The sequence below is a fragment of the Clinocottus analis genome, unplaced genomic scaffold (assembly GCF_023055335.1).
Source record: "Clinocottus analis isolate CAN_PGR_092001 unplaced genomic scaffold, fCliAna1.0.p SCAF_319, whole genome shotgun sequence".
Lineage (NCBI taxonomy): Eukaryota > Metazoa > Chordata > Actinopteri > Perciformes > Cottidae > Clinocottus > Clinocottus analis.
In genome coordinates, this window is record NW_027176064.1 from 1 (window position 1) to 16,725 (window position 16,725).

At 42.7% G+C, this 16,725-nt stretch overlaps 2 protein-coding genes across 2 annotated transcripts; one reads left to right on the forward strand and one right to left on the reverse strand.

Moving 5' to 3' along the window:
• Positions 1 to 94: 94 nt before the first annotated feature.
• Positions 95 to 3,846, forward strand: LOC137798815 (proline-rich protein 36-like; the record flags this gene model as incomplete). Its single annotated transcript, XM_068595769.1, has 2 exons — positions 95 to 658; positions 1,250 to 3,846. Coding segments are annotated over 2 exons (2,228 nt in total), but the record flags the coding sequence as incomplete, so codon positions are not given.
• Positions 3,847 to 7,225: 3,379 nt separating this feature from the next.
• LOC137798816 (pleckstrin homology-like domain family B member 2) lies at positions 7,226 to 14,068 on the reverse strand. The gene is made up of 13 exons (XM_068595770.1): positions 13,922 to 14,068; positions 13,583 to 13,720; positions 12,633 to 12,779; positions 11,746 to 11,856; positions 11,575 to 11,664; positions 11,273 to 11,404; positions 10,234 to 10,333; positions 9,437 to 9,635; positions 8,806 to 8,896; positions 8,570 to 8,716; positions 8,249 to 8,468; positions 7,994 to 8,079; positions 7,226 to 7,793 (listed from the first exon to the last, which is right to left on the reverse strand). Exons 1-13 carry the CDS (start codon positions 14,066 to 14,068, stop codon positions 7,653 to 7,655), a joined length of 1,749 nt encoding a protein of 582 aa, XP_068451871.1. The 3' UTR covers positions 7,226 to 7,652.
• Between the last annotated feature and the right edge of the window lie 2,657 nt (positions 14,069 to 16,725).

Below are 16,725 nucleotides of genomic sequence, written 5' to 3' on the forward strand. Positions count from 1 at the left end.
GTGAGTCAAGGAGAGAGGGAGCAGGCAGAGGAGGAGCCGCAGGATGAAGATGGCGAGCTGGCTGCCGCTGCTTCTCGCGCCTCCATTTCTTCAGCCAGCTCGGCCAAGTCCCTCAGCTTCCTGTCGCTGCTGAGGGGCGGCCGGAGAGGAACGGGGGACCGCAGAGTCCGCACGGTGTGCCAGCCCGCTGGTCGGCAACGTCGTGGGCTGAAGGGTCTCTTCAACAGTGTTAAGTTCCGATCAAAAGATAAAGAGGAGGAAACACCTCCGAGCCCACTTCTCATGTCCTCACGCGCCAACAGTGTGGAAATCATCAAAGAGGACCTCACCCTCACCCCCAAATCCCATCCTCGCTCTCTGGACAGCCTCGAGACTGAGAGCTGTGAGCCTGACATGAGCTTCACAACACCGGACAGTACAGCCGTGTCTTCAGTCGAGACCCTAAGTCCCCAGGTGAAGCCAAGCATTGTGAGTAGAACTAATGAGCATGTGCCGCCTTTACCCACGTCCGAACCACCCTTGGAGCCCGGTGATAACAGTCTGAGCTGCTTGCTGGCAGACATCTCCTCTCTCCTGACCTTTGACTCGATCACAGGGGGTGGAGACATCATGGCTGATGTGGAGGCAGAGTGGGGGAAAGCCAGCAGTCCCGTCAGTGGTGTGGTGACTGACTTCACGTCATTATCCACGTCTGTCTCTCCCAAACCATCCACCATCTCAACTCCACTGACCTCTTTCTCTATCAGCACTGCCACTACGGCCAAGCCCTCTCCTGTAGCCGCCCCCACAACAGCCTCGACCCAATCATTTACACCTCTGACCAGGGCAACGACAACTTCCTCTCCAATTGCCAAGCCCAGCGCCATCATCACGACTTTCACCAAATCTTCCACTTTGACCACTCACTCAGTCAAACTGAGCTCGGACTCTCAGCTTACAGACTCTAAGCCTTCAGCTAGCATTACAATTAAATCGACTCCTCTCACATCAAAACCTTCAACTACTCCGTTAACGTCGACAAACTTTTCCGCTCCAATAATATACCTCCCTTCGGTGCCAATTAAATCCACAGTGAGCTCCACCTCTACTGCTACCACAGCTCCACCCAACACACTGGCCACTGTAGTCAAAGCTCCTTCCATTAATCCAACTCTTACCTGTATGGCTAAACTGGCTTCAGAGGTTGCAGCACCTCCTCAAGTTATTACCTCAGTAAGTAAACCTATGTCTGTGGCTCCTCCAACCACAGTATCAGCTAGAGCTCCACCAGTAACACAGAGCGCCCCCACCCCTGTTGCTTTTACTCAACCTCCATCTGCTAAATTGGATTCAGCGAGCTGTTTGAACCTGCAACCTTCCACTTCCTACAAACCTTCCCTAAATTCAGCTGCAGGAGAATCTAAGCCGCCAGTGATAGTATCACCACCCTCTGCTGTTACAACCAAACCCTCCTTTTCCACACCGGTTCCCCCTTCCAAGGTGACACCGGTTCCCACTTCAACTTTGACCTCAGGCTCGTTATCTGCGGCTCTCTCTAAGCCTACACTCACCTCGAGCCCGATGGACTTGAGTAAGACCCCTCCCTCCCTTGTAAGTGCTCCCGATAAGTATCCTTCCTCTACCCCGACTGCCACAACTAGAACCCAACCCTGCTCTGCATCTGTCCCGACTCCATCTTCTATTTCATTAGATACGATTGCTCCCATGACTAAACATATTCCTGCGCCAGTTTCTTTAGATAAGATGCCCTCTGTTCCCACACCAGCCCCAGCCCCCACCACTCATGCTGTTGTTATTCCAGCATTCCCAACACTTCCTACTCCAGCTCACATCCCAGTCTCTCAATTCAAAGCCCCTCCTGCTCCGGCTGAAATCCCAATTTCTGTATCTAAAGATTCACCTGCTCAAATGCAAGTTTCTCAATCTAAAGTCCCTCCTGTCACAGCTCAGATCCCAATGCATGTGTCTAATGATCTGCCGGTTCCTGTGAAAATGGAAGTTTCTCAGTCCAAAGTCGCTCCTGTCACTGCTCAAATACCAGCTCGTGTGTCTAATGATCCGCCTGCTCCTGTTCAAATGCAAAATCCTCAATCTAAAGCCCTTCCTGTCACTGCTCAGATCCCAATTTCTGTTACTAAAGCCCCTCCTGCTCATATCCCAGTGTCAATATCTACTGGCCTTCCTGCCCCTGTCAATATCCCATATTCTGTATCTAAAGACCCTCCTACTCAAATCACAGTATCTCAATCTAATGCCCCTCCTGCCCCTTGCCCCGTCACTTCTCCTCGTTCTACTCCTGCAGCCTGGTTGAGTGAGGCCCCAGCCTCTGCAAAAATGAGAGGAAATGGACAGGCATCAGTTAATCAGCAACTGATTAGTCCAAGTAGCACAGGTGCCCCGGGGGCCCAGACCATGCTGTCAAAAACAGAAGAACTGCATAATGAGTCAAGAACAAGCCTCCAGGGCGCCTCCAGAGAAAGTAGGATACCACTAGTCAAAGCATCAGGACTGAGCAAAATACCTGTCGTTGGAGGGGGCAGAGCAGCCAAGCCACCTGTCCGGGACAGTCAACATGTTGATGGCGAAGCAAGCCGAGACCCACCTACTCCTGTAGAAGAGGAGAGGCCCCGTTTCTACTCATCACATGATGCAGGGAGCAAAGATAAAATTAGTGATGTTGAGGCATTTGTGCCCACCTCAAAACACACTCAGGAGGAGAGTCAGCAGCCTCCTCAGGCTAAAGTCCTCACCAGTTTACCGCGTGACTCAAAGATCCCTGTGAAGCACGGCGCCTCCAATATCCCTCAAGCTAAAGAGCCCTCTCGCACCAAGATACCCGTGTCCAAAGTTCCCGTCCGCAGGGCTGGGAACAAACCTGCAGCTGCAGGTGGTAGCTCTCAAATGAGAAAATAAATAAATGGACTTCAGTCATTTAATGGTACAGATTATGTCTTTGCAACTTTTTGTTTTCTCAAATATAACTTAAAGACAACCCTTTTTCTAAACTGTATTATACTTGGCTTCACGACACCATAAGCAACCGTAACAGAGTCAAGAAGGCTGACAGCACCCAAGCACAAAACATCTCCACAAGGAGCCCAAGCAACAATCCTGGCTCTTTGGTGCTGAGGCAACTGGACATGCACTCAGGAAAGGTTCGGGGGTCACACCTGAACACACAGCAGCATCGGGGACTAAGGATAAGCAAGAAAAGAGGTCTTCTGGGAACACAGTCACACACACAACATGGGCAAGTGCCTTTTTAAGAGGTGCTTTTTCGGACAGACTCTCAAAATCTTTTCTACAGTACTTTTAACTTTTGTTACTCCCATTTTTTGTAGGAACCGTCAAAATCTTTTGGTCTTTCTTTCCAGCAAATCTCTTTGATAATAACTAGTCCCTTTACTTTTTATTTATGTCTGGAGAAGAACAGCAGGAGCTCTATAAATGAATGCAACAACCAAATTTACATTCCGCACCTATCTTTGGATGTACAGTATGTAGCAACAAAAAACGTGCCATTCATTTTTGCACAAGATGTTGAACTGTCCGCCTGCTCATATGTAACATGATTAGATCTCACTGTGAACTCTGGAAGAGATTGGTTTTGAGGTAGGAGTGGAATATATCCTGCCAGTGAAGTGGACAGTAGACAGCAGCCATTATGAATGGCTCTGTGGACGTTGTGAGCGAGACATAGAGGATGCTGAGATGAGATCTCTCGTACACTGGCACGCCCTTATCCCACTTGTACTCAGATGAGAACAATATCTCTGTGTATAGTCTCATCAATGTTGTTCTGTTTCTTATTTAATCAATAAAACAATATGAGTATTCGCAAGGTGAGATATGTGTATATTGTGAATTATATACTGCATGTTTTTGCGATTAAGGCCATTTGTAGATGGATAGGATGTGTGCACGTATAAAAGGATTTACATCATGTCTTTAAATAATTAAATGAGGAAGGAGATGGCAGACGGGAAAGTAAAGAGATGTGACAAACATGTTGTATCTTCACTAATCGTATACAGCTTTGTTCAGAGTGTCCTCAGAGGAGCATCGTTTCAACACTATCTACACTCAAAGCTCACTGACCTGAAAAGCGAGCACATGAATGTCAGCAGAGCCCGGTCCAATCAGCTGCAAGGGAAAACGCTTAACATGCATACCTTATTATCAGGAAAAGGGTTAGGGAATGTGTGTCATTGCTATTCTTAGTGTGAAATGCACCCAATGGATGCGCTGCATAATGACTGAGTGGTTAATTTGATTTGGACCTTTAGTATGAGTTTGATATCATTGCAGACAAGGACAACGTGCAGATAGTTACTTGAACAAAAACAGGGATAGTAAACAAAAAAGACTAGATATAACCTTTGCACAAAGGCATAAAATGTAGGAAAAGCAACGTCCGCAGATACTTGTGGTGAGAGTCAAACCTCAGGTTACAGACGGGACACTGATCTAAATCATGCGGTGCTGTTATAAGGAGTCTGGTGTTAGGCATAAGGCGTAAGGACAAAGGGTGAATTTCTTACAAAAAAAGCAGCGTGGAGGTGACACAAAAAGACCTCTATGTACTTCAAGCAGCCACAGGCTGCAAGCTGAGGAAAAAAGGACCATCATTTGCCCAAGAAGAACACGAGGATTTCACCCCATCAGGTGCCGACACAGACTACAGAGGGTGAAACCGTCATCCTGAGAAGAGAACAGTTCCCCCCCCCGAGGCTCAGACACAACACAGATTTCTCTCTCGGTAACACCTGCGATTTGGGTTTAAAACATTTAAAAATGTTCTTAAACTGAAAGTAGATTTATAATCACGCCTGACGTTTGGTAATGAGGCCTCACATTGTGACACAGCATGGTAAATTCGATCGTTCTCGCCATTTAAGGAAACTGCTGGTTTGAATCTTGTAGTTTTGAAGATGACTCTGACACAAGCAGGATCAGTGAATGCTGCCTTTGTCAACATTCGTTCACATGATTTTTTTTTTTATAGCAATCTGTCTTTCGTGCTTCGAAGTGACAACAGCCTTAAGTGAAGAACAACAAAGGAACATGTTGGAATGATTGTCTTTTGAGCAACATTACATAAGCTCTCTCAGAGTTCATCTGTTTGTAGATGGTATGTGTGTCTTGGAGTCCAGGCCCCCCCCCCCCCTCCAAAAAAAAAATGTTATATAAAGTACAGCACCATAGAGCACTCAGGCCACCCTGGCTTTCTTTGGTCTGCATGTGTTTGTCTGCTTTTGCCTCTGGAGAGTCGATGCGCCTCTTTAGAACCTAATTTAGCATGCTTCATTCTGTGTTTCCATGACAACCCCACTAGGTCAACCAATGAGAGGCTGCGTGTGTCGAGAGGAGGGGTTAACAAACACGAGTGCCTTAATGAGCACACTCACAGTATACAAGTTAATAGGACTAATTATTACTTCATGCATCATTTCATATGGAATTATTGAATCACTACACATCATAATGATGCTCTGTAATGTTGAGACGTATGATTATCCATTTGTTTCTGAACAGTTTGTGCAATGACCTGAGCTAAACCAGCTGCGTAGAAAAACAATCAACAATTCTGACTTTCCTGTGATGGACTGAAACCAAAGACACACATCCTACACACCTATGAATATGAAGGCTAAACGATATGCATTTAAATGCATTGGGAAAAAGGCTGCGTCACACCGTAGATAATATTAAGATCCCAGTGAATCTGAGACATTTTTGAAGATATGCGTGAAGTGGTTGAAATAGCAAAATAATGCCACAGTAATGTTGGAATTGGCTCTAATCATTGATAATATAATATACATAAAATGGTGACTCATTTAAAAGGCTTGAGGATATAATAAATCCTTCAATTGTCACGATGATACGTGACAACAGTATACAAATACAAATTTCAAACTCAATAAACAAAGAGCCGATTCAACCATGAGTCATGAAGTCATTAAACTGTGTGTTCACCAGGCAAAGTAATCAAATCACTAATATGATTCAAAATACATTGTTTTAATTCATATTCATATTGATGTCAATTATATATAAAAAAAACTGTGGCAAAGAGTTGATTAAAATAGTTTATATACAAACATATTCAATATTAAATGCATTAATATGTATGTGTATATATATATATATATATATATATATATATATATATATATATATATATATATTTATATGCAATAATTTTTTGGGCTTCAAGGCTTGTGTGTCCTACAGTGGACGACAGTTTGCAGCTGAGATGTGAACATGAGAGAAACCTCCGCTCAGTGACAAGCATCCAGGAAAAGGCAACAACTCCTTTGCACTCTGTCAAGCAGCAGCTGCTCACATGCTGTTCAACTGATCTTTCATTATCAAACACAGACTGTTGAAAAGAGTCAAAGAACGTAGAGATCAAACATATGGATTTTACAAAACATGTTCTAAAAAAGAATTTCTGTTTTGCTTCCAAAAAGTAAGTATTATATTAATATGCATGTGTTTATAAATGCATCTATTTCATATACAAGCATTATATGGCTCATTGAATATGGCGCTACTGCCCTGGGCATTACGTCATTTTAGTTTAATGACTCTGCACTGAGGACCTCTGCTGGTGGAAAAACATCATGAAACGCTGAGGAGTAACATGCGAGGGATGCAGTGCACACAGAGAGCATCACTGCTGCACAATATGGCCCCGTCCTCTCAGGCCTGCAGTCTCAACTATAGGGAGTCGGCTGCACTGTGTGAGGCGTGAAGCGCAGTACCATTGTGATTTGGTGATTTTGATATTTCTCAACAGCTTATAATAATTCATAACAATAAAAACCTGAAAGGTGACTGTTATCATTTCTCCTACCTGACTGAAGTTTGCATATATGAAGAACAGCCCAAATTAGTGACACAGAGGGACATGTATGTGGTTTTAAGAAATACGAATGGTGGACATACAGCCCTGCTTTAAAATAAAAGCAGACACGCTAATGCCGCCAGTCTGGCAGCAGCAAGGAAATGCCTGAGTTAAAAATGTAATGTATACTCACACTAATTATAGAAATAATATTTGAAACAAAAACCCAAATACAGATGGGATGATCTTAACTGTTAAGACATTGGCAGGAAGTTGTGACCCACTGATACAGCCTGACGGCCAACAAGAAAAAGAGAAGGGAAGAAGTAGAACATTTTGAATATGTACATTTCAAGATGCAAGGTTCTAAAAAGATGTTTGGCAGATCTGCAGCTGTCATAGACAAGCGGCATGGGTATGTAAAGCAGTTTAAAAGTGGAGCAGACGTAGCGTTTCTGATCATTTAGAAGTTTTAACTGAAAAAAAAACACAACATAAAAGGGAATATGATACAAGCAGAGATTTTGTTTAAAGAAGTTGGAAAAACAAACTACTAAATTAATGCACGTCTTCTGACGCTTCAGCCTCTCTTGGTACAAAAAGAACAACTAAATAGCTTAATTATGAAACCTGTGTTGCAATTGTTTTGTCGTTATACACGATTACACTATAAAGTGTCCTTTTAAACATGGGTTGTAGGCTCAAAATAACAAAAGTTATTTTTTTGTTGTTGACCAGAGTAGAAAACCACTGTGTTTAATAAAATTTAGGGCCGTGTCCCCTGGTCTGTTGGGATCCGCTACACCATGAAATGCATGTGTCCTTCAGCACCCGTAACCATGACATCCATCCAGATACGCATGGCCTCGGGCGACGGAGCCACCATGTAGTACACCCGATCGTGGGTCTTCACACTGAACGTCAGCGAGGGGTTGGGGCTCTTGGGAGCAAAAGTGAATGTAAAGTTCATAAAAACAAGTGAAATGAGAATAGAGCGGGGAGATGATGCATGTGTTTGAGGGAGAGAGACAAATGGAGAGAGGAAAGCAGAGGATAAACAGATGTCAACGTTACTCAACCAAAATGAGGAATGTGCACAATCCCACATAGTGAAAATCCCAGACACATAAACTGACTTACTTTGTGTGCGTTCTTCAAATGGTCATAGTACACCTCCTCTATGGCTTGGAAGTAAATGACTCCTTTCACCTTGGTCTCGTGTTTGTCTGCAGTGGAGAATATAAACAGAGTCTTGTGAACACTGTGATCAAAGCTCGGTCTCCGCTTCCAAAGTATCCTGGCATAGCTTCAAAGTGACATCACTGTTGTGGAAACTTAGTCTGACATCCTAAACTGCATATTTCAAACAGAGAACCGAAAGCAAGAGTTGCTCACCGGCATAGTAAGTGAGCGTCCTGCGATTCTGGTCAAAGACAAACCAGCGCTTCTTCCAGGTTTTAATCTTGCCTCCCATTTTGACCAGGAAGCCTCGACAGGTCTTATCAGTGATGGCCAGATGGAAGCAGGCATCTGGACTGTGTCCCGCTGCCTCGATATGGCCGTGAAGATCAAAGTCGTCTTTCCTCACAGGGAGGTAGCGAGTCAACAGCCGCGACTATGGAGATTAACAGATTGATCAAGAAGTGTGTACACAAAGCTAACAGTGAAAAACAACCCATCAGATTTCAACCTCCTCTCATCAGTTACTCTAAATACCTGTGATCTTTGTTTCTCCCTGAGCTTCACTTCTCTCTCAACAAGTTTTTGTCTCCTGCTTGTCTCCTCCTGCAGGCGTTTCTCCAGGTCCTCCCTTCTTCGTCGCTCCTCCTCCAGAGCATGCCGGCGCATCTCCATCTCACGCTCCTGCACACGCCACATAGTGTAAATGACATCCATCATCGAATACACACATCCATATAAACAGGAAGTCTTGGTTGGGTTTGGTCCATTACCCGATGCTCAAGGAGTTTTTGTTTCTCAACCTGGGCCTCTCGGAGTAAACGCTCCATCTCCTCGAGCTTTGCCATATTGGACGTACTGGCACTGATGGAAAATGGATAACACAAGTGGTCAAACACGAGAAGGGGAGAAGACACTCTCTTTCTGTCTTACTGTATATGAAAAGCTGAAACAACAAAAAACATCAAGGTGATAAAATAACTTGTAACAATTCAAAAAAAGGCCATGCAAACATACTTATTTGTACAAATACCAGCCAGTCTTTGGGTTTTTCTTTATTTTGAAAGAAACTAGCTTGTAAGCTCCAAGCTTAAGCACAACAAATGGCCACTAACACCATTACAAAGGCTGAGGCTGAATGTGCTAATGCTGATGTAAATGTCCGTGAGAGAGTGTAAGGAGAGCCAGACATCATGTGGAAGTGTTTATCTCTCATCTCACTCAAACACAGAACATCACAGCCTCTTCAAAAACCAAAAGCATTTCCTCTCTCAGTGTTCTCTCCTGATCATCTTCTGCGGCCTTCATACTCTAAATATACAACTCTTCTTCTTCTGACTCACACATATTTTCTCCGTCTATGCTTTTCAAAGTAACCTTTCATCATCGTGCTTTCTCTCTGACCTGGAGATGTTGTCTGGGGAGCAAGCGGAGAAGCTGGTCTCCAGGCTGTCGGAGCTGTCCACACTGACGGTATCTGAGGCCTGGCCGTGGTCCGGGTAGGTAAAGGAGTCTAAGAACATGCTGGTCTCAGACACCATCCTGCTGCAATAATCGCTTCTTCTCTGCCTGTCTTCATTCATGAGTGCATGGCTGTTGCCTGCTGACGGATGAAAATATTACAGTAAGAAAGTAGAAATTCTCACAGCATGCAAGATACAATATTAAAATATTCATTCACTATAATTTTAGAAAAATCTGTCTGTAGCAATAGGGCATATTTAAATTGATTAAACTGGATGGAGGAGGATTAAGACTGTTGGGATGTGAAAATCGAGTTGATGCAGAATTGCTGTTCATCTTAAAACATTCTGAATCTCAGAAACTGTTATTATAATATGGAATTTAACAAGTGGATTCTGCAACTGAAGATTTAATCTTCCATGATTTCTAATATATAATAAAGTATACATCCCAAGTACTGCCATTACCAATAAAGATCCTCTTTATATGTTATAGGTTTTGGGAAATCTGTGCAAACAAGTAATTTGCCTAAAGATCACACATTTCTATCTGATATGCTGTGCGGTTGTTCAGTCTTTGATATCAGATGTGGACAAAATATGGCTCCCTTTGTGTTGTGCCACAGATTATTGCAGCAACATTTCTTGCCCTACATGTAAAACGCCCGAGGGTTGAAGTTGGCCACGTAGTAGAGATTTGATGCAGACAAACTGCGACAGCCCGACCCACTGACTCACTCTTGGGAAGGCGGCGGGTGCTCAGGTCCCTGGGGGAGAAACTGAAGCCTTGTGGGATGACGCTGCCACAGCTGGAGCTTTGAGACAAAGGCAAGTGGGCCTGAGGGGGAAACATCAGCACACATGTTGTTCAAGCTCGACAACCTTCACATTGCTACAAACTTTGTGAGCTGGATGGGTGTTGTACGCCAGACTGAAACGGAGAATTCCTGTTTGGGTGGATCATTCTCTAGAGACAAACAGTAAAAATATTTCTGGCTACAAGTAATGAGGGCAGTGAAATCCCCTTTTCTGCAGTCCAGATTCACTACGAGCGCCATTTCTTAAAAACTCTTATCGGTTTTATTTTTACCTATGCATTTCTGTGTCCATTTCTTGAGTGACCAATTATGGCTACATGCTTGAGGACCTCTTGTGGTTGCAGTGACTCCCCCCTCCTCTCCCTCCCCCTCTTGTTTTACACTGCCATTTACTGCCTGCTGACTCCTCACACACCATGGGCCCCCCAGCTGGTAGGGGCCACTAATGATAACACAGCTGAGAGCATGGACAACCCCCAGCTGCTGCTCTGTAATTCATGTTTGATGTTTTGGACGTTGTGTTTTGCTAACAGCTAACAGAGCTACCCGTGCGCACATTGCTGTACATCGCCGCTGCTCCGCGTGCAGACAGCTCAGTGCAATTTGTTTTTAAAAGATTGCATGGCACGTCTTGTACAACGACTTCAAGCCGATTGCTTAGGTAGATTGAGGGGTTATTTGAGTTTGACTGAAGTGTGTTTTATGACGTGTCGGGGGGTTAGCCAATTATGGGTTGTATTCATTCAACCTCATAGTATACAGCAGTGGTCGTTTGCAGACACCTGGAAGTGATCTGCACTCTACTGAATGCACCTTTCCAGTTCTGGCTGTAAGGCCTCTACCATAGTATCACAGTGCGCTTTATATAAGATAAATGCAAATAGTTCTTTCAAGCAACCAGTTTGATCCTACTTCCTTCAATGGCAGCTAAGATTACTTTTGACCAAAAGGTAAATGACCTTGGGAGGAAGCGTGCGTCCCAGGGATCTGCCATAAGAGGTGAGGAGCTGCTGGCTCCTCTTATGAGGTAGGCTGTCACTCGGGTGGCAGGAGTTTTCTTTGTTGCTTCTTTTCCTTTCCTTCAGAGATTGCTGCAGTGAGGAGACAAATCAGAGGGATCACAAAGGGTAAAAACAATTACACATAATGGGACATCTCATCAGAGACATTGACACTTTGGTCATTCACTGTGTGACAGAGACAGAGCAGCACTCTGCTGGTGGAAATATAAAGTGCCATTGAAGCTGTAACTTACACCTACCTCTCTCATGGCTGCAGGGTTGTTAGTGAAGGTCTGCCCCTCAGACAACTCTGCATACTTTCCTTCTATAGACGCCAGCTTCTCTCTCTCCTGTAGACATCGGGGTAAGATCTTCAAGTAAATTCAATTAAATATTTCAACATGTATATCAAAGAGGTTGTTTTTTTTTACCTTCTGAAGCATGACGAGCAAATTGTTTTTCTCTCTCTGGAAGTTTTCTCTTTCTTGTTGAGTCTGTAAGGTAATCTGTGAGGACTGTTTCTTCAGCGTCATGAGTCTTTCCTGTGAAAGAAGACAGCACAATATCAAAAGGCATTATCCTGCAATGTTGCACATTAGCAGAAATGTGTTTAATTATGAAGCAGCAGCAGAAAGAACAAGGGCACATTGTAATTTTGGGATGGGATATACAACATTTTTGAGAGATTTTTGTTAACATTTTCTTTAGACTCAGCCTCTGCCCTCTCTCTGTTGAACTGCCCTGGATTGAAAAATCCATCAATTATTTCTTTATTAGTACGCAAATAGTATTTCATGCTTACCAGTGTTGGTATTGCTGTTTCTTGTAATAAGTTCATGCTTTGTGCTGCGTACCTCACAATTTTGCAGCTTTATTTTCATGCACAACCTGTAGTTAGATTAATGACAACAAACCACAATGTAGTAATTGAAAAGAAAGCCAATATTTAAAATCATCACTGTAAATCAAAACTGTTTCCAGAGTTTAAATATGCCGCAACAGATCTTGTATCGCATATGATTTGACGGATTACGGTCAGATAAAGCACAGAATAAATGCACTTTATCTGATAATTTAACTACATCTTAAACTAGGACTGGGCTTTTTCTGTGGGCCAGTTACTGAAATCTGAGAGCAAGACGTACTTTAAGGAAAATGTTGAGTCGTGTTCTGTCATTATGTTCCAAAAATACTGTCATTTTTATCCTGTAAATAAGCCTGACTGGATGTTGGACAATAAAAAGGGATGCGGTGCCAGCAATAGCTCGGATGTTAAACATGCTACACATGCTACATGCACTCGCATAGAACTTCGTACCTTGCGTGTGACTGCAATACGCTGACACTCTGCGATCTCTCGCAGCAGCTCTTGGCTCTGACTGTCTTTTTCTTCGCTCTGAATAATTTCTCTCTCCAGCTTCTGAAACTCCAAATCCTCCAAACTTTTATTCTGCTCTCCAGCGTCCTGAGAAACAGCACAGACGCACACGCACAATACGACAATAGAGTAAAAAACATGAATAGTATACGATAAATACTATAACTTTTAATATATTGTGCATACCTGTATGGAAATGGAACCAGTTTTTGGTGTTTTTGGCACTCTATTTAAGGCTAATGAAAACGTAAGCATTTAATATATTTTTGGCAACATAATAAGTGTTAAGCGTGTGTCCTTCCAAGGATTCAGGTGATTTCGTTTTCCACCAAACAAGGTCACGAAAAGAAGGTGCAAAAAGAAACACATTGGGAATAAAAGAAAAACCAGACCACACAGGTGAATTACTTTTTTCTATGAGTCTTGGCGTTCAATCCTAACATGAGCTAATTCAGGGGAATACGGAACAAATGTTTTCTCCAGTTGAGTCAGTTTAGGTGTTCTGCCCAGATTACAAGGAAACTACTGCTGCTGAGAATGTCAGCGAACAGGTCTACATGCTAAAAACGTGTCTTTACGTTTGTGCTCTTTGTTCACTCTTTCTTGTGTCAACAGTTCATGTTGAGTTGTCTTAAAACAACTTTCCATGCTGCTTTGCAGATCCCATTTGTGATGAGTCCCCTTGATCTGGTGTTTTAAGCATTTCCTCTTGGAAACATGATTTGTTTGTTTGGATTTAAAGGGAAATGTAACTGAAGCCCTGTTGGAGGAAGCTGTGGTTGACCTGAACTAATCCCCTACAGTTGACTTGAGCTGTTGCTTCAGTGCCTGCGAACCTGTGTGCACAAACTATGTCTGCTATGGCTTGATCATGGTCATTTTTTGTTTACCTGCGATTTCTCAGTGTGGCTTGGCTTCTCAATACGATGAATCTTTTTCTTAAGTTGGTCCAGAATCTCCTTTTCCCTCTGCAGCTGGGTCATCTCTGACTCCTGTTCGCCCTCGAGCAGAGCACACTCCACCTCCATCTGCAGGAAAACGGCCCCACAGAGTAAATAAACTGCCATAACAATGTATTGGATGCTTAAAGTAAAACCAACTTGATTACATAAATAATCAGACAGCATGAGACAAACAAAAGACTAAATGCATGATTTCTGCATCTCACTTCATGAGAAGCAACGAGATGAGAAGCAACTCTATCAAGCTGTTCAAGTGTCAGGTTGTACCTCTCGGACAGACTCCTCCATCTGGTTGTCCAGGTCTTTGATCTTCTGCTCCAACTCTTCTATGTTGTTCACAACTTGAATCCTCTCTTCCTCTATGTGCGTTACTTCCTGTTTCAGCTGCATGCTCTCCAAAACCTGGAGCGACATCAGGAATGCAAATAAATGCTTGGCCGTAAAGGACACATCATATTTTATGAAAATACCTATCATAAGCTTCTCGTGTTTGATGAAGAGTACGTTTTTTTTCAACTTTTTTTTCATTCACACTGTGCAATAGATTGTACAATTATTTGCCAGCCTGTATAATCAGTTATTTTGAATTTGACGGCAGCAGCTGCTGTTTTAACTCATCTCGAGTTGGATCATTGACAACAGTGGCAGAATTCTTTTCTTCGGGGTGTAATGGAAATCTCTGTGTACTCCACTTCGGTTACAGCAAAATACTCCCACGTATTCCATCGTCTACCAACATCCTACAAACATCCATTCATACTCATTAGTGGGTACATTTAAGAGATCCTGTATTATCAGGTATATCTTCCTTTTAGGACTTTGTTTTTGTGGTCGCGGCATCTGTGGTCAGCAGCTCTAGGATTTATAGTTCCCCCAGCGGGTTGTGAGTCCTCTTTCTTCCTGCACATACTGCTCTGAGGAATGGAGATGGTGGATGAAAGGGTATTTGGAGTCTGTAAACCTCTGTCACGATTGACACATTGCAGAAAGAGACGGTCTCACACTGGAAATGTAATTTCTGCAAACTCAAGGTGTGTTTGAAAGTTGTATCTTTCACATAAAAAACAAACATTATTTGATGACCTGTGTTGACGTGTTCACTACATTCTGATCTTCACATCCATTCAGCCTCAGCGAAAAATGTCAAAACATCTGGAAAAGCGCATGTCTTCACCATGCATATACACCAGCATTCTTCCACTCCCACCCACCCACACACAGTTGTGCATGCACACACACACCCATGCACACACTAATTCTCCTTGGGATAAAGTCATTTCCTGTTCCCTCGAGTTGAGTGCAGAAACAAAACGTGGACTTCTTCATTAAAACCAGACCAAGCCATTAGGTTGTTACTGCTCTAGAGTGGAAAAGAAACTGCACTTTTACAGAGACAGCAACTCAGCAGCATTAGGACTGACAGTGGAGGAGGGGCCTGGCATGGGAGCAGTAAGTGGGAGGAGCCTGGTTTGATCAGAGTCAATATATATATATATATATATATATATATATATATATATATATATATATATATATATATATATATATATATATATATATATATATACTATATATATATATATATATATATATATATATATATATATATATATATATATATATATATATATACTATATATATATATATATATATATATATATATATATATATATATATATTGAGTTCAGGTGTGAGCCCTCTGTTATCACCTGCAGCAGCACCCTTGGCTCTGCTGGCAGCAATTGGTAGTACGTTGATGCTTGCAGTACCTTGATGATTTAGTTATTTACGTTCATTAAAAATTCTGTTAATTCGTGTCAGTTATAGAGTAGCTCAATATTTGCTCCCAATGTATTACGTTTTCTGTATTGTGATGACGCACAGCATGGATTTTCTTCTTAACCAGCATTGATTGTGCCAGCCTTTCCACCTCGACATGTCGACAATAAAACACAACGGATGTGGACTCATCCAGTGTCTTATTGTGCCTGATCATCTATCACAGCTCCTGGTCATTAGCTTGGTGAATGGACTGTACTTTTATAGCACTGTTCTTGTCTTCCGACCCCTCAAAAGCGCCTTAAAGCGCCATCATTCACCCATTCACAAACATTCATACACTGATGGCAGGGGGTATCGTGCGAGGTTCCCACTCAGCTATGTGGGGTTCTTGCCCAAGGACACATCGACATGGACTAGCAGAGCTGGGGATCTAACCACCAATCCTCTGATTGAAGGACCACCCTGCTCACCGCTGAGCCACAGTCGCCCCAGCTCACCCTCATGCAGCCCTGAATATTCTACAGGAGGTAGCTTTGATTTCCCTGTTTGTGTCTGAACATAAACAGGAAATGTCCAAACTGTACACCAGAAACTGTGTTCATTTCCCTGCAATAAAGTTCACACACACACACATTTGGTCTATTCCGAAACTTTGTAAACTGCACCAGGTTTTGAAACGCTGTTCTGTGAAGAGTGAAGTGGAAAGCGTTTTCCCTGATATTTCAAAAGGTAAACAAAGATCAACAAGCTATCAGCATTGCACACATTCAAAGTAGACATTTTGACTTAGTAATAGTGTCATAGTAGGAAAAGATGTGTTATTAATAACAAAATCTCTGTTCAGTTCAAGTGTCCCAGTAAGCCGTCACAGTGTGAAAATGAGTCAGTTACGCGCGATAAATCCCTGCTGACAATTGAGCACCTCTGTTGCTTTTTTTTCCACCTCATTATTTTGGTGTAAAAATTCACGAGTTTATTCTCAGCTTTGTCTCTGTCAACCTCATTTATAGCTGGAGCTGTTTTTAGCACAAACAACTGCACCAAGATTAGCAAAGCCGACCGTTCTTCTGTCCCAAAGTGTACTCAAGAAAATCAATGAATGCAGCTCTAAGGACCATTCTATCACAACATGTATAAGTCACCATATAGTAGCTGCTGTAGCTGTGTGGTATGACGTGTTTTTGTGTTTGTGGTCACCTCTATGTTGTTGATTTGAATCATGAAATGTATTGAAGGTTAAAATACTAATCAATTAAATCGTATGTAGTCCTTGAAATAAGAATAATTC